The sequence below is a fragment of the Cornus florida genome, unplaced genomic scaffold (assembly GCF_030987335.1).
Source record: "Cornus florida cultivar Cherokee Brave unplaced genomic scaffold, ASM3098733v1 CherokeeBrave_3.0.0_Hap2_Chr06, whole genome shotgun sequence".
NCBI classification, from domain to species: domain Eukaryota; kingdom Viridiplantae; phylum Streptophyta; class Magnoliopsida; order Cornales; family Cornaceae; genus Cornus; species Cornus florida.
The window spans coordinates 91,700,236-91,723,209 of NW_026775576.1; the positions used below are offsets into that span (position 1 = coordinate 91,700,236).

At 37.4% G+C, this 22,974-nt stretch overlaps 1 protein-coding gene across 5 annotated transcripts; it reads right to left on the reverse strand.

The window, feature by feature from the left end:
• Nucleotides 1-4: 4 nt before the first annotated feature.
• LOC132312875 (RNA-binding KH domain-containing protein PEPPER-like) lies at nt 5-22,664 on the reverse strand. 5 transcript variants are annotated; one of them, XR_009483340.1, is made up of 7 exons: nt 22,485-22,660; nt 19,509-19,561; nt 18,341-18,407; nt 13,891-14,082; nt 11,536-11,727; nt 7,955-8,149; nt 5-440 (listed from the first exon to the last, which is right to left on the reverse strand). XR_009483340.1 is itself a non-coding variant. In XM_059811426.1 (3 exons), the coding sequence occupies exons 1-3, from the start codon at nt 10,116-10,118 to the stop codon at nt 393-395; spliced, it is 345 nt and encodes a 114-aa protein (XP_059667409.1). In that variant the 5' UTR covers nt 10,119-10,665; the 3' UTR covers nt 5-392. The 5 variants fall into 5 exon arrangements, 1 of the variants encoding a protein (XP_059667409.1); XR_009483341.1 differs by lacking the exon at nt 19,509-19,561; XR_009483342.1 differs by lacking the exons at nt 18,341-18,407; nt 19,509-19,561.
• Between the last annotated feature and the right edge of the window lie 310 nt (nt 22,665-22,974).

Genomic DNA, 22,974 nt, shown 5'->3' on the forward strand with positions numbered 1-22,974 from the left:
TTACTACTGGAAAATTAAAAATAAACCAGATTCGGTATTTTAAACATTAATTAAGTTCATTACAAGTCAAGTTGATGTGCAGCTATCTAGATCAAATTCTCTGATTTATATATCAAGTTCAAACTCAAGGGTATCTCTCTGCACATCTGATGGAAAATTTGGTAAACGCAAACAAAAAACTTTAAAAAAAAAAAAAAAGAAGAAGGAAACATTCAAAAGAACACAGAAGCTAATCACTTTCGGAGCACAATATTTTTCTGTCCTCTGTATGAGAGTCAAACAGATCTAAATAAAAGTCGAGTCCAATAAAGGAAATATGATTACTTCTCCCAGAATCTATAACAGCAGTAGCCTCCAAAATTAGAAGGTTCATACTTCAGACCCCCCTCCTCTTAATGGCTCTGCCGCGAAGATAAGAAAATCGTGCAATCAATAAACCCCTGCAAACAATAAATAGTCAAATCAAAAGTGTGATTTATTTATTTTTTTTGTTGGTGGCGGAGGGGTTGGGGCGATGGGTAAGATATTCACCAACTATTCAGAACTTGAACCCTCAACCTCCCTTGCTTATAGGAGAAAGGTGATACCACGAAGGTAAAAAAAACCCTTCCAAGCTTTACTTCTATTTATTTATTATTATTATTATTATTTCCCTTTAGGAAGTGTTTCGGGTGAAAAGAAACCTTGTACACCAAAATTTTTCATTGAAGAATATAAGGCGAATCGCAAAAAACCCCCCTTGACTATTAGTCAATTGCAAAAAACCTCCCTTAAGAATGTTTTTGGCAATAAAACCCCCTCAACTATCCCGAGGGAGATATTCTAACTTATCGCCGTTTAATAAATTTTTGAGGCAATTTTTTGGACCAAATTACCCCTTATTGTAAAGACCCTAATGTCCCTTATTGTAACTATTAAACCCAAACACCTTTTAAATATCCCAAACACACCCTTATAAATATAATGTCTATATATATATATATATATATAAATTACTGTTGATCTTCTTCACAACGCCCATGTTTGAAAAAAATTCGTGTTCACATGTGGAACTAAAAAATTTTGTGTTCGCAAGTGGAACTAAACAAATTCGGAATTGTGACTGGAATTTGAAGAATTCGTAGACTGAAGCACACCATCATTGCAACCCAAAAAAGTTTGAGAAAAGTGAGAGATAGCAAATAGATATATAGAGAGAAATATTGTAGAGAGTGTGTGTGTGTGTTGTGTGTGTGAAATTATAAATGGGTCTTGCAAAGAGGGGTGGGAAAGCTTATAACTGCTACTTCAATTCTATATCCAATCTACCATTCTTCAATGATGGGGTTTTGATGTTTACTATTATCATCATGAACAAATAGGTCTTTCAGATCTGGTTTCGTCTTGGATTTTCATTAGATTATGATTTGAAGGAATCAAAGAAAGTTATAATTTCTTATGCTTGTATACCAAAAAACAATTCTCGTGAAAACCTGGTTAATCAGAGAGTGGGGGAGAGATACAGATTCAGATATATATATACCAGAATGTTCAATACATGAGCAATATATATAATAAATAAACAGAGAGGAGATGCAGCCAGTCCAGGACACCGGAAATGGTTCACCTGATACTATATGTGTATTGAAGAAGATGAACAGAGACAGCATAAGGTTGTGTTTGGGTGTACAAGCCTGTTATCCTTTTCCCATTTTTTTTATTTTTTATTTATTTTTATTTGTGGATAAGATTGGCTTAGTTGTCACATTTTGATCGGGTTTTGAAATTATCAACGGCCACATCATCAAGTTAAGGGCTTAACTCTCAAAACTACGTAGTTTTAATTAAGGGGTAATTTGGTCCAAAAAATTGCCTCAAAAATTTATTAAATGGCCATCAGTTAGAATACCCCCCTCAAGATAGTTGACAGGGTTTTTTTGCCAAAAACATTCTTAAGGGGGGTTTTTTGCAACTGACTAATAGTCAGTGAGAGATGGATTAGCTGGGTTATGAGGTGTATTACTAGAACAAATTTTTCTGTCCTGTGCAATGGTGTACCTGCAGGTTTTTTCTCAGCTTCAAAAGGTGATAGACAAGGATGTCCTTTGTCTCCTCTTTTGTTCTCCTTTGCTACTGAATTTTTCTCTAATCTTATAGCAAAAGCTATTGAAGATAGGAGAATTAAGAGATGCAAAGGGAAAGTTCAGTCTTGGTGGGAGGGAGTTGTTGTCATAGGCTCATCTAGTTTCATGTTAACTACAAAGTTGAAGGCTCTCAAATTCAATCTTAAAAAGTGGAATAAAGACGTTTTTGGGAATCTTGAATGGAGGAAGAGTACAGTCCTTGCTGATTTTTATGAGATTGATCGCCTAGAAGAGGCGAGTGGGGATGTGGAGTTTTTGCGTTCTAGGAGAGCTGCTTGTTAGGCAGTTTTTGCTAAGATTGCTAGTATGGAGGAGATATCTTGGCGACAAAAATCTCGGGCTCTTTGGTTAAAAGAGGGAGATCGCAATACAAAAATTTTTCACAGACTCGCTAACGCTTATAGAAGAAGTAATCATATAGGATGTATTCGGGTGGAAGGTGTAGAGTTGTGGAGGGAGGAAGATGTGCGTAATGGGATTGCTTCTTTTTATCAGAAGCTTTATACCGAACCGCTTGCTTGGAGACCTAAACTTGATGGTCTTCATTTCGAGGCCATTTCCAAGATCGATAGGGAAGGGCTTCAGAATCCTTTTACTGAAGAAGAAGTTCTAAAGGCCTTATCTAGTTGTAATGGGGACAAAGCTCCGGAGCCAGATGGGTTCACTATGCGGTTTCTTCTGGAAAGTTGGACAGTTGTGAAAAACAATGTCATGGGCACTTTTCAGGAGCTTTATTCTACTGGTGCCTTTGAGAAGTCACGTGATGCAACTTTCATTGCCCTTATCCCTAAGAAGGGAGGTGCTTCTAACATTAAAGACTTTCGTCCTATCAGTTTAGTGGGATGTATCTACAAGCTTCTGGCTAAGGTTTTTGCTCTTAGGTTGAGAGGAGTGATGGATGGGATTATTTCAGATTCCCAGAATGCTTTTGTTGGAGGAAGACAAATTCTTGATTCAGTTCTTATTGCAGGTGAATGTGTGGATTCCAAATTGAGAAGTGGTGTTCCCAGAGTCTTGTGCAAACTTGACATTGAGAAAGCGTATGATCATGTGAATTGGAATTTCCTACTTTATTTGCTTCAGAGAATGGGATTTGGAAGTAAATGGAGGAAATGGATCGAGACATGCCTTTCGTCTGTCAAATTCTCTGTTCTTGTGAACGGGTCTCCTGCTGGTTTCTTTGGGTGCTCTCGGGGTTTAAGACAAGGAGATCCCTTGTCATCTTTCCTCTTTCTTAAGCAGACTTATGCGAAGAGCAGAGGATCTTGATCTTATCAAGGGCTTTATGGTGGGAAGAGATCATATCCATCAGATGAAGGTCTCTCATTTACTTTTGGCGGATGACACCCTGGTTTTTTGTGATGCTAATGTGTCTCAGCTTAGATATCTGAGGTGCATTTTGGCCTGTTTTCAGGCTGTCTCTGGTCTGAAAGTTAATGTGGCTAAAAGCGTGCTTGTTCCGGTTGGAGATGTTCAGGATATTTCTTCTTTAGCGGAAGTCATTGGGTGTAGGGTGAGTTCTTTTCCAATTCCGTATTTAGGCTTGCCTTTAGGGGTTTCCTCTAGAACGGTGGGGTGCTGGGACCCTGTGATTAATAGGTATGCGAAGAGATTAGCAGGATAGAAAAAGCAATACTTGTCTAAGGGAGGGAAAATTACGCTTATAAAGAGTACTTTATCGAGCCTTCCCACATATTTTTTTATCTATGTTCCAATTCCATGCTCTGTTGCTGATAGGATTGAAAAAATTCAAAGGGATTTCCTTTAGGGTGGAAGAGGTGATGAATTTAAGTATCACCTTGTCAATTGGGAACAAGTTTGTAAGCCAATGAAGTTTGGTGGTCTTGGCATCAGAAGATTGGTCCCCTTTAATCAAGCTCTTCTGGGTAAATGGCTGTGGAGGTATGGAAGAGAAAGACATCGCCCTTGGCGAAGGATTGTTTCATGTCGATATGGGGAAGAGAGTGGTGGTTGGTCTACTCGTCCGGTTTCTCTTGTGGGAGGAGTTGGGGCGTGGAAATTCATAAGGAATGGGACGCTTTTTCTACTCATATCAGATTCAAAGTTCGTGATGGCAGATGTGTAAGTTTTTGGGAGGATCTTTGGTGTGGAGACCGGCCTTTATCTTGTTTATTTCCCAGGTTATACAGTATTGCAGTTGATAAACTTGCCTACGTAGCCAACTCTTATCACCTTGATAGCAGAGGGATTACGTGGGACGTGCAATTTCGACGCTCTTTTCAGGATTGGGAGGTGGAAGAGGTATGTGTTTTCCTGGATTTGTTGTATCGACAGGAGGCAGTTGGCAGAGGTAGTGATGATATGACATGGATTCTCTCTTCCCATGGTTGCTTTGAAGTTCGTTCCTTATTCTTATGTCTTTCTGATTTCGATATTGTTGATTTTCCATGAAAGACTATTTGGCGTTCTATGGCTCCAACTAGAGTGGCATTCTTTGTTTGGACCGCTGTTTGGGGTAAGATCTTTATGATTGATAAACTAAGGAAAAGGGGCAATTGTTTTGTTAATTGGTGTTGCTTGTGCAAACAAGATGGTGAGTCAGTTGCTCACATTCTCATGCATTGTCCTATAGCGAGGGATTGTTGGAATCTTATCTTTTGTCTGTTTAGTATGCGTTGGGTTATGCCTCGTTATCCTAAGGATTTGATTTGTATATGGAGAGGATGCAGTGTGAGCAGCGTTGTTTGCGATTATTGGAGAGTTGTACCACATTGTGTTTGGTGGTGCATTTGGAAGGAGAGGAATAGTAGAATGTTTGAAGGGAAAGAATCGTCCACGGCGATTTTGAAACTTCACGTCATACGCTCTCTTTTCAGTAATGTGAAGAGGAAGTCTTGTTCTTCTTACGAAGATTTAATTATTTTTTTGGCTTCTTTGGAATCTTAATCCCTAGTTCCATTTTTGTATAAGGGATGCGTTCCCCTCTTGAACGCCCATTTTATTTCAATTATTACTTATCAAAAAAAAAAAAAACAGGTCTGAAAATTTCAAATGCATTTTATGCGGATGATCTATTATGGTGGTTAAAGCTGAAGTGGCTTCTATCAAAGCTATAGAAGATATTCTGGGATTATTTAAGGAGACCTCTGGGTTGCAGGTTAACAAGGAGAAAAGTTCCATCATTTTTTCTAAAGCAGTGAGAGGCAGAAGAAGATTTACATTTTCCTGTTGAAAAGTTTCCTTTCAGATACTTGGGGTTACCTTTATCAAACAATATTATAAGAGCTGGAGATTACAAGACTCTGATTGATAAAGTGGATGCAAGACTTGGTTACTGGAATACAATTAATTTATCTTTAGCTGGAAGGTTCGAGATTATTAAGTCTGTGCTGTTCTCCTATCTATACATCTGGATTTTTGGGTTTAAGGTCCCTTGGGAAGTTCAAAATGTATTGGAAAGAAGGTGTAAACATTTTCAAAGCAGTGGCAAGCAAGATCTTAAAAAGATGGCTCAGATAAAGTGGAGTCAAGTAACTTTACCTGCAGCAGAAGGTGGCTTTAACATCAGAAAGATAAAGGATATTGATACTGCAGCAAAGCTTACTCTGTGCTGGGACTTTATTCAGCAGAAAAACAAGTTGTGGAAACAATGATTGAAGGCAGTGTATTTACACAAGACAAACTTTTGGTTGGTGGTTCCAAAGATGACAGGTTCTTTTGTTTGGAAGCACGTGTTGGGGGCTAGAGAGTTGATTCTTGAGAATGTGAATTTTCAGGTTGGGGATGGTCGACAGTTTAAGCTTTTGACAGACCCTTGGTGCCAAACAAAGTCCTTAATTCAAATGTTTGGAGCTTCTAGATTCCAAGATATAGATAGGCAGACAGACTTATCTGCTATTTAACACAATGGGGCTTGTAATGTACCTGGTGAGTTTTCTGCTATCATGAAGTATACCATACAGCAGGTAACTAATTCACTCTGGACAGGATCAATTAAATGGAAGCATGGGAATTTTTCTTTGAAGGCATCATGGAATAGTTGCAGAGTTACTGGTCACAGGATGAAATGGACTAGATTGTGTTGGGAAAATTGAAGACCTAGGGTCAGTCTTTGTGTTGTTATCATTCTACATAACAAAAATTTGAGCTTTGTGAATTTACAGAAAAGAGGAATGCCTCTCCCATCCATTTGTCATAATTGTTTTGAGGGAGATGATTCCAATGATCATATGTTTTGTCAGTGTACATTTGCTGCAGAGGTCTGGGGAGGGCTTTTTGAGATATTGCAGGTAAAGGCTTCACGGTTTAATGGAGTTAATCACATTGTGGATTGGTTTTGTCAAAACATTGGGTCTAAGACCTTAAAATCCAAGATTCTTAGTGGATTATTTTCAGTTACTCTTTGGAAGATATGGTCAATCAGAAATGCTAACCTACATACTGGGATTCAAGAACAGAGCTCACATGCAGTGCAGGCTATTATTTGGGATGATATTACATATCTGAATATTAGTTTAGCATACCTTTTGATTGTTTTAGATCTTTAATGTTTTATGCTTAGAGATAGGTGGATTCTGGAAGTGGAAATGTCCATTCCTTGAGATGTAAGGGAGGTTTACCTCCAGTTGTAATTGTATTATTTTGATTTTTATTTATAAAACACCCCATTCAGGGAAAAAAAGAAAGAGGAGGGGGGGGGGGGGGGGGGGAGGGTGGTGTTGGAGGAGGAGGGGGAGAGGGGGTTTGGGTTTCTTTGCAGTTCGCCCAAGAATATAAGGTACCATCACTAATATAACTCCCTTTTAAAAAATAAATATGGGAATTTGTCACATGAATAATTACCAATAAGACCACCTTTACAAATTAGCAAAAGATAATCTCTAATACTATGAATATTTCCTCATTCTATTTGATTTATTAAGGACTCAAGTTGATCGGATTGTGGATAAGATAATATTGACTGCCTTATCCTTTTAAATTGTTTATAGCATCTAATTACATTTATCAGTTACTATTGTAATAGATTTATATAATATAAATATATATATATATATACTTGAAAACATTCAACCATACTATAGAGATGAAATTGCACAAGTTCCTAAAAGTCTAAATTAGAATTCTTCACATAATTAAAATGGTTCCCAGCTTCATCAATCTCACAAAATTTAAGGCATCAACAATAAAATAACTAGAGTAGAAGGGAAAACGAAAAAGAAATAATTAAATAACTTATAGCTACCGAAATAAGAATAATTTTGAAATGATTCCTCTCATTGTTTGACAGGGCAAATTGAGAAGAAGTAAAATAAAAAAAAATAAGTCAGGGAATGGTGAAGAAGAAAACAAATCGTGCCTAAGGTACTAGAAGCCTAGAAAAAACAAAGGGTAGTTAGTTGAATGGAGAGGACAAAAGTTACTTTTGTGGTGTGGTGTCAAAAGTCGATCAATTGTAAAAGTTCCTCATTAATGGATTGAATAGACAAAGTTAAACTAAATTCTGTTCAATTTATAAAATTGTCTCCAACAGATGATCAACTGTAACCCTCTATTGCCTATTAGATTTTATGTTAACAATACAAACAAACCACTACTTCCAGGGACTGCTTTAAAGGATAAAGGACCCTAATCTGATGCATTGAGGAAATCCCCGGGGCTGGAAGTTGACAGATTAGGATCACAAATGGTGACAGCTTTCACACGAAACCATGTCTAATTAAATAATAATAATCATAATGAATCAGGTTACTCAATCCGTTTTAAAATAATGCATTGTAAAAAAATAATAATAATACATGATGCTAGTGCCAGAAACCATTTCACTGCTACCACAAGCAGCAGGATGAGCTGCTAAATTTGAAAGCACTAACCTGTACAAAATGTCGAGCCATCTCAACCTCTGCAAAGGTGCCTTTAATTTCGACAGCGACCTTGTCAGGAATGCCCTTAATCTCTGACACAGAAAGAGCCACTCCAGTAGTACGGCGAACAGCAGCAGCATTGTCTCCACCGATCCCAACGATGTCCCCGGCCTTTAAAAATGGTACTTGCATTGTATGCTTTACCTAAGACAATTTAAATAACAATAATAAAAATAATATCTAATCATAATAACAACAATAATAGTATCAAGGAACAGTAACAATTTTGATAACAAAGTGATACAAATACAAAAGGCAGTAATCCTGATCAGCCCTCAAACTATAAGTTTGGTGTGTGGTTCACAGGATTAATCAAAAAAAATTCTTTGAGAAAATGTGGAAGAAAATGGCCAAAATGAGAAAAGAGGAAAATGGCATTTATAAGGGGTGTATCATGTATTTAAGCCTTATTATTGTAGCTTCTTTTGGTATGTTCAACTTTGATCAAATCACTCCTCCATACTGGTGTCTTGGTTAACCTCTGGACAAAAAAGGTATGCAAATACACGCTCTATAGTATAAATGAGTGAGAATCTTGTGTGCTCCAAGACAAGGCAGTGATTAGAATTCTGCACATGTTTAAGAGTTTTTGCTTAGTTTAATTTGTATTAGAGTCCCACATGAATCAAACAGGTCTTTGGGTAATGGCTAATTGATTGGACAAAGCATTTAAAATTCTTCGCAACCATTTTGCTGGTTGATCACTTGTCTTGGTTAGGGCTGCAACTTTGGCGGGCTAACCCAGCCCAACCCAACCCCAACCTAGAAAATTTAAAATTTGGGCTTAAAATTCACAAATCGGGCTCATGTTCAAGTTGGGTTTTGTCAAAACCCAGACATGTTCGGGTTGGGCTCGGGCTCAACCCGAACCCAACCCAAAACCCAAAATAAAAAAATAAATTTTTTATTTTATTTTATTTTTTTCTCCTTTCTCTCTCCTCTCTCTTCTTTCTCTTTCTCTCTCTCTGCCACCGTCCCCTCTGCTGCTGCCCCCCCTCAGCAGCTGATCCACCGCCACCGCCATCCCTCCGCCTCTGCCGCCGCCGTCACTTCCAAAAATTAAAACAAAACCCGTACATACAAGTTAGCAATTGCAAAGAGAGAGGGGGGCAAGCTTGAGAGTTGAGAGACAGCGGCTGAAGCTTGCGAACGGCGAACCCCAACTGGAACAGCGGGCGATGGAAACTGAAAGATATGGGTTTTGATTTTTTGAACAATCTGAAATGATATGCTGATATGGGTTTTGATATAGGTAATAGGTTTTGAACTTTTGATTCTTGCAGACAGATAGATAAACTGAAATATATGGGTTTTGAACTTCTGATTCTTGTAGATTTTGTAGTTTGTAGTTGTAGAGAGAGAGGGGGGGCAAGTTCAGAGTCGAGAACGAGAATAGAGATGGAGGCGATTGGGGAGGCTGAAATGATTTGCCCTAAAAACATTTTGTTTTTTAATAATAATATAATCAAATATATATAAATTTCTGAGAAAAAAAAAAAAAAAAAAAAACTCAACCCGTCAACCCGACCCAACCCACCGAAAATATTCGGTCCGGGTTATGACCATAACCCATGTTGGGTACAATTCGGGCTCGCCCAACCCAACCAGATTCGGGTTAAGGTTGGGTTGGGACTGGGCTGGGTTGGGCCAGCCCAACTTGCAGCCCTAGTCTTGGTCATACTAAAATTTTCGCAATAACTTAGCTAAATTAACAGAATTTTACAACTGAAGTTTCGTTGGTTTTCGACTATTAGGTTTTTTAATAAATGGGGTCTTCTTTTATATTTTTTTGCCTTGCATTATTGATATACTTGCAGCTATTGCAAAACTAAAGGAAGAGAGACATGCTCATGACATAGAGCAAATAAAAAGTAGAATACTAGAGAATCAAACACAAGGTTATTAGAAAGAAAAACTAAAGTGCCTGCATCCTTGAAACTTATTTAAGGAAAAGAAAATCTATTCAGGGGAAAAAATCAAAATGTAGATTGAAATGAGAAATTTAACAAACCTCAAGATAATAGATAGGTATAAATGGAAATGCGTGCTTTGATTTCATCCTAAATTGAACACATTGAAAGGTACGTGTTGCACATTGCATGGCTAAAGGCATATTATGAGTGGACTCTTGGAGCTTTAGGGTGGGTTGCTCTGGTATTTTGAAGGAGCAAGGGATGAAAAGGGTTCGGTTGTATGGTTTGCCTCTTCACCTTTGGTGCCATGCCCTTTTTGTGACTCTTGGTGATTTATGTGGAGGGTTTGTGTCAGTTGAAGCTGATGAAACCAGGGACGCTGAATGTGTTCGTATTACAGTAGCTGATGGCAGCGTTTGCCCTCAGGTGATTTTTATTCATGATGATCGATTTTGCTATAAAATTGTGATTTGGGAAGAATACCCATGGGACCTTGTTCCGACAACGGAGAGTTTGGAAGGAAGCGATGGTTCCCAATTGATGAAAGAAGAAGTCTGGTTGAAACTTCTTAGTGAGGGTGTGAAAGGCGCCGATGAACTTCAAAGATGGATGGACGAACGGGAGTTGCAGAGGAAGATTAGAGTCGTTAGAGGAAGACTCGGTGGTCCTCACGCGTGGGATGACAGTGGCTCTGTTGGCATGGAAGGGGGGACGTGTGGTGGGCGGAGAGGTCTTACTACGGATTGCAACCTTATCCCTGATGATACTTTTAAATTCAAACGGGGGACGCGTGTAAGGGGAAGATCTGATGGGTACAAGCATGAACGGTGGAGATTTGATTCTGAAAGGAGATTTGGGATGGGCACGTGACCATTTACAGACCATGTTACCTCTGGCAGGGCACGTGACCATTTACAGACTTCAGTTCTTCCTGATTCTTCTTTTTGTGGGATGGGCTGCCTACTTCTTTGGGGCAGCATAATGGGCCTGTCTCAAATGATTTTTTTGATCCAGTTCTCTATGGGCCCAACAGAGATGCCTTCTTTGATGTGGGCAAGGGACAGAGGCCCATCTTTGGCCCTTCTTTGAAAAAGTCTCTGTTTTATGGGATGGATCCTAATCACGCAGGGACTGCTTGTTTTCGTGGATCTGGGCCACACCATAAAGACCCAAACTCTGGTTTTTCTGGTCAGCATTTAGGTAATGGGGTTGGGCCAAACAATAAAGTTTTGGCTGGACCCGGTACCCATCTTCAAAGACCTCTTTGTCCCTGCCAAAGACTTATTTGCCCAAGAGACAGGGAAAGAGTTCATACAGCTTTAAGCCAAGGAGTTCTTTTCGGACAAAAGAGAGATTTAATCGATATGTTTCCAACAAAAAATGGTTCACAATGGAGAAGCAAAAATGGGTTATGGTCAATGATACTTCCAACAAACGAGGTATAAATGGGATGAATTGTGATTCGATTGGGGGACTGGATGCTGTTTGTGATGATTCTGAAGGTGAGTTTGGCACTCCTCTTGCTGGTAGCTATTCATCTACGTAATGCTAGTGACAGAAACCAATTCACTGCTACCACAGGCAGCAAGATGAGCAGCTAAATTTGAAAGCACTAACCGGTACAAGATGTTGAGCATTTTCAACCTGTGCAAAGGTGCCTTTAATTTTGAGAGTGACCTTGTCCGGAATGCCCTCAATCTCTGACACACTAATATTTGCTCCAGTAGTATGATGAACATAAGCAGCATTGGCTCTGATCCCAATGATGTCCTCGGCCTTTCTTCATGATACTTCAGTTCCTTTAGTTACCTAAGACAATTTAAATAAAAATAATATCTAATCATAATAACAACAATAATGGTATCAAGGACCAGTAACAATTTCGATAACAAAGACATACAAATACAAAAGGCAGTAAACATAATCAGCTCTCAAACTATAAATTTGGTCTGTGGTTCACTGGATTAATCAAAAAAATTCTTTGAGAAAATGTGGAAGAAAATGGTCAAAATGAGAAAGACGAAAATGACATTTATAAGGGGTGTATCATGTATTTAAGCCTTATTATTGTAGCTTCTTTTGGTATGTTCAACTTTGATCAAATCACTCCTCCACACTGGTGTCTTGGATAACCTCTGGACAAAAAAAGTATGCAAATACACGCTCTATGGTATAAATGAGTGAGGATCATACGTGCTCCAAGTCATGGCAGTGTTTAGAATTCTGCACATGTTTAAGAGGATTTGCTTTGTTTTATTTGTATTAAAGTCCCAGATGAATCAAACAGGCCTTTGGGTAATGGCTAATTGATTAGACAAAGCATTAAAAAATTCTACACAAACATTTTGCTGCAGTCATACTAAACTCTTCGCAATAACTTGGCTAAATTAACAGAATTTTACAACTGAAGTTTCGTTAAGTCACAGCAGGCTTTCGACTATTAGGTTTTTTTTAATAAATGAGGTCTTCTTTTATATTTTTTTGCTTTGCATTATTGATATCCTTGCAGCTATTGCAAAACTAAAGGTAGAGACACATGTTCATGACATAGAGCAAATAATAAGTAGAACACTAAAGAATAAAACAGAAGGTTAATAGAAAGAAAAACTAAAGTGCATGCATCCTTGAAACTTATTTAAGGAAAAGAAAATTTATTCAGGGGAAAAAATCAAAATGTAGATTGAAATGAGAAATTTAACAAACCTCAAAATAATAGATAGGTATAAATGGAAATGCGTGCTTTGATTTCATCATAAATTGAACACATTGAAGGGCACGTGTTGCACAATGCATGGCTAAAGGCAGATAATAAGCATGAAATGCATAAGCAACAATAACATAAGTATTAGTGATAGGTATCAGGACATTGCTCGTACACATGAATTGCACATGACTCTCACCCATGCTTGGAGAATGGGCAAGGACAGACAGATTTTAGAGTTTTCCTATACATTTTAGGAATTATAATAAATATGAGTAGTTTGCAATATTTGCTTCTAATTAATATTAGTTTCTGTTTACCTATAAATAAAGTCTGTTGTCTTGCAGCTTTGTTGGAAATGAGCATAGCAATTTTCCAACTTGAAGTATAGACATGGCTACATGTCTCACAAGGCTCATGGCAGCCATTTTTATTGACTTTTATGTTTGCTGCAACTATTTTAGACTTGAGATTATACATGGTCATATGTATTGTATTGATTACTTTTTGATGAATATTGAATATTAATGAGATTGAACACATTTCTTCCCCCTCATTCTTCTCTTCTCTCTCCACTTCTCTATTCCCATCCTACATCAGTTGGTATCAGACCTCACTACACTTCCTACATCAATTAGTCTGCGCTCAGGATAGCTGAGCATGCTCCAAATTTCAGCCACAAATGACCCTATATATATCCAACCAAAATTAGCCCAAGCACATGGATGCCCCCCAGGAGAGGCAGCAGGAGGGGGGATCCGGCCTCAAATCCCTTCGCAGTCAAAGGTGAAAGTGGGAAAAAGATGACAAAATCCTTGTTTTTTTTCTCTGTCAGCCAACTCAAATGAAGAAAAACTGCAACATGAAAAAAATCAACCACGAAAGGATTGAAGGAACCAAGAACAACTAATCCATGTAAGACCATCTTCTAGGCAACTTCAATATTATAAATTTTTAAGTAGAACCATTCCCAATACACTTGATAGATTGCAGAAAAGGAAACTATACAGAATATATAAAAATCAAACAAGATGCTTAAAACCATACTATGAAAAACTATCTGAATATACAGTCTCTCTACCAAAACCAATGCCCTTGAGGATATAAATTCCAATCAAACTCAACAATACTTAAACCATTGATCATCCACTATCTCTTCCAGCAGAGATTTCAAACTCAACAATACTTACTAAAACGTGATGCTAGTGCCAGAAACCATTTCACTGCTACCACAGGCAGCAAGATGAGCAGCTAAATTTGAAAGCACTAACCGGTAAAAGATATTGAGCATTTTCAACCTGTGAATAGGTTCCTTTAATTTTGAGAATGACCTTGCCAGGAATGCCCTCAATATCATACACAGTAACTTTTGCTCCAGTAGTAAGATGAACTTCAGCAGCAATGGCACGGAAATTAAAGACCGGCTCGTTCTCCATATATGATACTTCAGTTGTTTTAGTTACCTAAGACAATTTAAATAACAATAATAAAAATAATATCTAATCATAATAACAACAATAATAGTATCAAGGATCAGTAACAATTTCGATAACAAAGACATACAAATACAAAAGGCAGTAAACATGATCAGCTCTCAAACTATAAGTTTGGTGTGTGGTTCACTGGATTTATCAAAAAAATTCTTTGAGAAAATGTGGAAGAAAATGGTCAAAATGAGAAAAGACGAAAATGACATTTATAAGGGGTGTATCATGTATTTAAGCCTTATTATTGTAGCTTCTTTTGGTATGTTAAACTTTGAACAAATCACTCCTCCATACTGGTGTCTTGGATAACCTCTGGACAAAAAAAGTATGCAAATACACGCTCTATGGTATAAATGAGTGAGGATCATGTGTGCTCCAAGTCAAGGCAGTGTTTAGAATTCTGCACATGTTTAAGAGGATTTGCTTTGTTTAATTTGTAATAAAGTCCAAGATGAATCAAACAGGCCTTTTGGTAATGGCTAATTGATTGGACAAAGCATTTAAAAATTCTACGCAAGCATTTTGCTGCTCGATCACTTGTCTGGGTCATACTAAAATCTTCGCAATAACTTGGCTAAATTAACAGAATTTTACAACTGAAGTTTAGCTAAGTCACAGCAGGCTTTCAACTATTAGGTTTTTTTAATAAATGGGGTCTTCTTTTATATGTTTTTGCTTTGAATTATTGATATACAAGCAGCTATTGCAAAACTAAAGGTAGAGACACATGTTCATGACATAGAGCAAATAAAAAGTAGAACACTAAAGAATAAAACAGAAGGTTAATAGAAAGAAAAACTGAAGTGCATGCATCCTTGAAACTTATTTAAGGAAAAGAAAATTTATTCAGGGGAAAAAATCAAAATGTAGATTGAAATGAGAAATTTAACAAACCTCAAAAAATCAAAATGGAAATGCGTGCTTTGATTTCTTCATAAATTGAACACATTGAAGGGCATGTGTTGCACATTGCATGGCTAAAGGCAGATAATAAGCTTGAAATGCATAAGCAACAATAACATAAGTATTAGTGATGGATATCAGGACATTGCCCGTACACATGAATTGCACATGACTCTCACCCATGCTTGGAGAATGGGCAAGGACAGACAGATTTTAGAGTTTTCCTATACATTTTAGGAATTATAATAAATATGAGTAGTTTGCAATATTTGCTTCTAATTAATATTAGTTTCTGTTTACCTATAAATAAGGTCTGTTGTCTTGCAGCTTTGTTGGAAATGAGCATAGCAATTTTCCAACTTAAAGTATACACATGGCTACATGTCTCACAAGGCTCATGGCAGCCATTTTTATTGACTTTTATGTTTGCTGCAACTATTTTAGACTTGAGATTATACATGGTCATATGTATTGTATTGATTACTTTTTGATGAATATTGAGTATTAATGAGATTGAACACAGATTTCTTCCCCCTCATTCTTCTCTTCTCTCTCCACTTCTCTATTCCCATCCTACATCAGTTGGTATCAGACCTCACTACACTTCCTACACCAATTAGTCTTCGCTCAGGATAGCTGAGCATGCTCCAAATTTCAGCCATAAATGACCCTGTATATATCCAACCAAAATTAGACCAAGCACAATGATGCCCACCAGGAGAGGCAGGGGAGGGGGGATCCGGCCTCAAATCCCTTCACAGTCAAAGGTGAAAGTGGGAAAAAGATGACAAAATCCTATTTTTTTTCTTTGTCAGCCAACTCAAATGAAGAAAAACTGCAACATGAAAAAAATCAACCACAAAAGGATTGAAGGAACCAAGAACAACTAATCCATGTAAGACCATCTTCTAGGCAACTTCAATATTATAAATTTTTAAGTAGAACCATTCCCAATACACTTGATAGATTACAGAAAAGGAAACTTATACAGAATATATAAAAATCAAACAAGATGCTTAAAACAATACTATGAAAAACCATCTGAATATACAGTCTCTCTACCAAAACCAGTGCCCTTGAGGATGTAAATTCCAATCAAACTCAACAATACTTAAACCATTGATCATCCACTATCTCTTGCAGCGATTTCAAACTCAACAATACTTAAACCATTGATCATCCACTATCTCTTGCAGCAGAGATTTCAACAAGATGCTTGGCTCATTCTGAACACAAAGACAGACGTCCCTCATCAGTTCTCTAGCTTAAATGAGGCCTAACTAAAGTCATGTTTGCTTTATCAGAAAAGACAATGAAGAGTTTGAAAGGGTGAAGTTTCAGAAAACTGCTAATGAATTGCTATCAGAATGATCCCTTTTTTGTCCGCTATCATTGTCAGATTCATTGAGGGTATCATTTCACCCAAAATGTGATTATCTTGAAATCCTAATAGCATTATTCAGCTTTTCTCTACCGTTATATACCTTCAATACAAAATAAAATGAACAAGTTTGACCCAAACAAACATTAAGACAAGGCAGATATTGCAGGAATAGAGAAATAAACAATGCACATGGTATGAACCTTCTTTAAGAGAACCAAACTCTGATTTTCATGCTGCATAGGATTCCTCCATAAGATATAAGAAAAACTAGGAAAATTTGACCCCACAAAAAATATAGAATGCAACACTCGAAAGTGTCGACAGATTAGAGAATCAATGCAAGAAAGCTACATATAATAAGATCTAAGCTTACAGCAAACAATAAAAGAAGTCCATCTATTAGGGAGCAACGCCGGGAGAAAAAGAAATTCATGTATCAAAAAAATTTAATAAGGTCCATAACTAACGCACATGAATTTTCTAAAGACAACAAAACCTGAACAACTATTCCAGAAGGGTGAAAAATCAAATAATTACTACTCTATAAACAAAAGGGATTCACAACAATTTTACGTGCAAAAATAAAATGAAGATCAAAATGCCTAAAACGTAAAACAATTCACATTAGTTTATTAACACTAAACTTTTCGTATTTACATAAACAAAAATAAGTGAATATACAAATGCAGAATTGTCATTTCCAATTTCCAAAGGCTGTAATTAGAGAAAAAGAAAGCTCATAATGCTCATGCTTTACAAAGAAACTCAACAATTTAATGCATCAAACGGACGCTAACGCCACCACTCAGATGACATTATACACGACACCTTTCAAAACATCAAGTAAGACTTCTCCAAAGTGACTCTTCCTCAAATATCTTGACGCTTTTTTTCTTATTGTACTTGAAGGGTAGGAGGTTCACATCCTGAAACTTGATCCAAAATATACATCAGGTTTTGTCTAGGTACCCTTACCAAAAGATAAAGAAGGTGAAAAGGGAGGATGAGCTTTGCCAAAGAAAGATACCACAACAGAGAGAATCCTCATACCAGTTGCTGGTTACAGCAGAGTATCTTTATATCACCCACACAACATAAAATTCACACTAATTTAATGCCACGGTAGACTTGCAGCTCTTTACGCCTTATTTGAACCCTAATCAGCTCTGGCTCTCTTCAACCCCCATTAAATGGGAAACGATGAGCTTAGACTAGGTTATATTTGATAGAATTGCTCATGTAATCCAGATTTTGTATTTCTTAAATTAACCACTCAACTGAAATATTTAATAGTAGTTCAATGCAGTTACTCTGATATCCTATGCAAATTTAACTCTCTAGACCTCAATTAACAAATACCATTCAAACAGCCAGTGTCCATGCCCACAATAAGAGGCAACAACTTAAGGAGGACCAAGTCTATAGCCTCAGATGAAATAGACAATTTGTAAAGAATGCCCACATCACAAAGACCCCTAGATAAAAATAATAAAACTTAAAAAAGACAACATTAAAACATTCTTTGATATGGCAATCGTGGGAACTGAGATGAGACATTATAGTATACATATTTGAATTACTTACAGTATGCAATGAGGACAAACTTCCAGCATAGGATGAGGAGAAAGGTGCTCCAGGACCACCTAAACTAGGCATATGTTTATTTAAATTGTTTAAGATTAGGTGAAGATACACCATGTGCTCAACCTATACTGGAAGGCATACCAACAATTGGTGACAATATACCACGTCCAACGGAACAAAATTGTTGCGAACCCAAAGTTGTCTGTCCTTGCTGTGTCATCCCAACAATGAGAAGCAGATAATGGTGCATCATGCAATAGGCTAGCCCTTTTTAGAAGAAGCTGATAAGGGTTCCCCATGCCTAGCCCTTTTTAGAAGAAGCAGATAAGGAATGGCATGTAACTTGAAAGGAGAGAAGTTTACCTGCATAGGGAAGGATGGAGCATAACTTTGAGGGTCCCTTTGATCCAACTCCAGGACGCCTACGAGGCTTTTACAGGAGGAAATTAATAATTAAAAAGCCAAAATAACAAAGCTAAACAATATAAATTATTGTAAAAAGGATTAGCATAAATATATTTTATGATATTATAACCTTGGCCAGGGAACAAAGAATGAACCAAGTACTAAAACTAATTAAGTTGAACAAAAACTCATGCCAAAGGGAAATATATAACTCTTCAAGTTAATCCGGTCAAAGATTGGCCTGAACTGTCATAATAAAGATTTTGAAAAATCCTAAATTCAATTTAGTTGACTGAAAACTCAAGCCAAAATTATTGCGCACCCAAAGTTGCATGTCCTTCTTGTGCCAGAACCTTGCGTAGCAAATGGATTTGCACATAGTGAACATATTATAGATCTTATAAGCAGATAGGGGAGCCTTGTGACTCAGAAAGGAGAAAATTTTAGAAGCAGCAGCAGATAAGGAATGACGTGACTCAGAAAGGAGCCCCACGCCGCGGGGGGGGGGGGGGGGGGGGGGGGGGAAGGAATTATTTAGAGGCACAGCTAAACAATAAAAATTATTGTAACAATGGGGGGGGGGGGAATTGAATTATTCAGAGGCCAAAATAACACAGCTTTACAATATAAATTATTGTAACAAGGATTAGCATAAATATATTTTACGATATTATAACCTTGGCCAGGGAAAAGAGAATGAGCCAAGTACTAAAACTAATTAAGTTGAACAAACACTCATGCCAAAGGGAAATATATAATTCTTCAAGTTAATCCGGTCAAAGAGTGGCCTGAGCTGTCATAATAAATATTTTGACAATATCCTAAATTCAATTTAGTTGGCTGAAAACTCAAGCCAAAGTAAATCAGCCTGTGTTTCAATACATTGAAAATGACCCAAAATTAATGGTAAATATGTGAGCAGCACAAATCTTAGCTTAAACAAATTTATAATAAAAAAAGTGAAAAAAAAAAAAAAAAAAAAAAAAAAAAAAAAAAAGTTATTATAATTTGTAACTAAAACAACGTTGGGATAAAAGATTATAAACACACAACTAATTTTTGGTTAACTCAAGTTGAAATGTTCTTATACCAAGATGAAAAATAAAAACACAAGTAAAAGTACTACCTGAAAAACAGAAGACTGAGAGATACTGGCCATTCTTGCACCTAAGAAAGCTTCTACAAAGTACAAAGAGTTGCAGAACCAACAGGTCATAAACAAAAAAAACTCAAAGATCAATAAGTTGCACAATAGGAAACTGGAGGAATTGCTACGAGATCACAAGCAAAATTGAGTAATGAACACATGACAAAGGAATAAAAATTGCAAAGGATTGCCATATATCAATCAATATATTAGATATCACCAAGTCGCAATGCGAAATTTTGACAAGGGTCAAAATTCACACAAGGCAGATAATCGCAGATACTGTTACCTTATTAATATCACGTAAAAGTCTCACTCTATCAACATCAAATATTATGTAATTAACAAACTGCAGTATTGCACTTCTAAACCTTTTGAGTCTCTATCTCACAGACACATGCAGAAATGTATTATAATGGTTCTCCTCCTTGTGGACCGTGGAGAATAGCTGGAATAACAAAACAAGTAGCTCCTCTTTGTTTTTAATTGAGCTTAAAATATAAGAATAATAGGTCTTTTGAAGGAGTGGAGTCTGCTATTTGAACTCTCAAATATGATGTGTTGAGCTCCCTAATTTTTGGTTCACTAGGAGTTTCTCCTTGTAGATGGATCCCTCGCATATCTTTTTAAGAGAGATGAGAGTACAGTTTCCGATCCTATTTCATGTACATCTTGTATGCACAGCTGCACCTCCTATTTTACTTATCATACGAGAGAGAGCACAAATTAAGATTGTTCAGCAACAAGCTACTGAAGACCAATGAGTACCACCTAGTGCCAAAGAGTAGCATAAGGTCTAGGGGCAAACAAAATAGTATTCGAGGAAAAAAAAAGAAATGGTAGCATTTGGATTAATTGAATATATGATCTTCGAAATAAAAAAATTTGAGAACAAGAACACAAGATCTATATAGCTGACCCCGAATAGATTAGACAAGATTTTGTTGAATAGAGGTGGGTTGAGAATTGAGATGCATTGACATATGTTAGCATTCACCTTACATGCTCACCGATGTATAATAATTTTGAACGTGTCTCTAACCAAAATAGTTATTACACGGCTTTGTTGAGCAAAGGTGAGACGAATACATAATCTCAATATTAACCTCATATTATCGCCAACCAATCTTGCATTATTTCCTTTCTTGAACGAAAGATTTATTTGCATTTTTTTAACAATCTGTTTCTTTTTGTGCTCGGATTTTCAAAACGTCACACACGAGACCAACTGATTCTCATGCATCCCAACCAAATAGCACAACCCTTAGTACTAGATATAGTTTCACCCAACAAGATTATCATTACTAATGCAATGCATTTTTCTAGAATTGTTAAGCAAGTAAAATATTACCGTGACCAATCCAATCCTCTATAATAACAAGTATCATCAATTTCTAAGGGGCAATATGTGGTCCCCCCACTACCCCCCTCTCCTCCTCCTCCTACACACACACCCACACCCAATAAGTTAGATTCAATTAGAAAAGTCTTAAGAGGGGAGTGCAACCCCAATACAACTGCACAAAAAAGAACTCAATATACTTTCAAAGAATCCACAAAATCCATAAATTCCTCTATAGATTTACAATACTACCCATGAACCCAAAAGAATAAATATTTCAGACTTGAGAATTAAGCACCTAAGAGGGAACATCCTCTCCAACAAACCACCTCCTATTGTGCTCCCGCCGCAAACCCCACAACAAAGAGCGGGGTAATTCTCAAGGCATCAAGGGCTGGCCTCCACACTATACAACCCTTCCAAGTCTCAAGAGGACTCCTCGTGGAATCTGGCATAACCCAATTAACGCCAAACAAAGCAAAAGAACCTCCCACCAATCCCTAGCCATGGGACAGTGCAAAAGAAGGTGGTTCACTATCTCCTCACCCCCTTAGCACATGTAGCACCAATTCGCTATAATTTGTTGCCTCCTCAAGTTATCAATCATCAATATCCTTCCAAGGCCAGCCGTCCCACCAAAAAGAGCCACCCTTGAAGGGGCTTTGGTCCTCCAAACTACCTTTCAAGGGAAAGAAACCCCCGAATATCCAACAGACTCCATTGTAAGGAACAAACTACAAATCTGCATTAACAATCACAACCCATATCCACTCATCTTCTCCCTCCCCATGCACGTCTTGGTGGTAGAGGACCGCCAATAACTCAACAACCTCATTCCACTCCCAAAAATTAAAGTGTTTCACCATCTGCCCATCCCAAGTCACTCCACATCTTGAGTGTAGAGGACCACCAAAAACTCAACAACCTCCTCCAACTCCTAATTATATAATGCGTCACCATCAGAACATCCCAAGTCGCTCTCCCACTATCCATAATTATCGGTGACTGGAAGCAATCCTGAACATTCTCGAAAAGGAACACCACGTATCAGTCAAGAATCTCACAACTCTCTCACTCATGACCCTGAAACGAATATGTTTGGAGAACTCATTCCAAACCTTCCAAATAAATTTCAAAATCCCCACCCCAGCTGGAATCCTCACCTCCCCAAACCTCCACCCTCCCCACTCCTCTCCAATATCATTTTTTTGGTCATTATGTTGGTTATACATGCCGTCATACAACCAACTCAACCCTACAATGGTTACTGACCGACTACAATCAATTGTATGAATGCAACATTACAGGGGAAACCCAAGACCCCAAATCAACCTATAATTAAACTTGCATCAAATTTAACCGGCAATAAAGAATAGCGCAGATTCTGAAAAGCATAAACCCCTACATCAGATTAGGGGCTGTGTTCAGCATTTCAGATATGAAATACGAATTGAACTAGTAATTACTAATATCCAACCACGTATGTGTGTATACATATATATATATATATAGCTACGGAAATCTTGCTCACCGATGAGTAAGAAATTTTTGGACATGATTGCCATAAGAGATCATTACTCTAGATAGCTAAAAGATATAAGAAGAAGGGTTACCTGAACAAAGACCAAGCCGATGAACGTGAAACGATTCGAGAGAGTGAGAGAGGCCAAGCTCTTTGGGCAAACAATATAAACCCTGGAGAACGAGTTGTATCTAATAACTCTGCCGCACCGGAAACATGGGTATTCAGAGGGATCAATCATGAGCAGGAGAGGCGCGAACAACTCAACTGACCTTGGCCCACTCTATGTTAGCCCAGCCCATACTAAGGGCCTTGTTATGGATTGTGTTTTTCTCAAATTTTATTCCATACCGAAAAGTTTCTTTTTGTCCTCTGTTTTTAATTTTGCCATTTTTTCTTTACTTCCCAGTACTTTCTTGCAACTGAACATAATATAAAAATGGGTTAATTTTACCTAGACCCCCTGAGGTTGGCGCATATTTCACCTAAATGGGGATTTGGTTTTTAGCGATAACTTAGACCCCAATTAGTGGCTTAACATTTTACTTATACCCCAAATGTCAATTTTTGATGTTAAATGA

Excerpts from the sequence above, each read along its gene's own strand:
- LOC132312875 (XM_059811426.1), bottom strand. The coding sequence starts at position 10,118 with ATGCCTTTAGCCATGCAATGTGCAACACGTACCTTTCAATGTGTTCAA. Across the intron at positions 8,150-10,016 it reads TACCTATCTATTATCTTGAG|GTAAAGCATACAATGCAAGT; the intron begins GTTTGTTAAATT and ends AAATTGTCTTAG. Across the intron at positions 441-7,954 it reads TGGCTCGACATTTTGTACAG|GGGTTTATTGATTGCACGAT; the intron begins GTTAGTGCTTTC and ends TATTGTTTGCAG.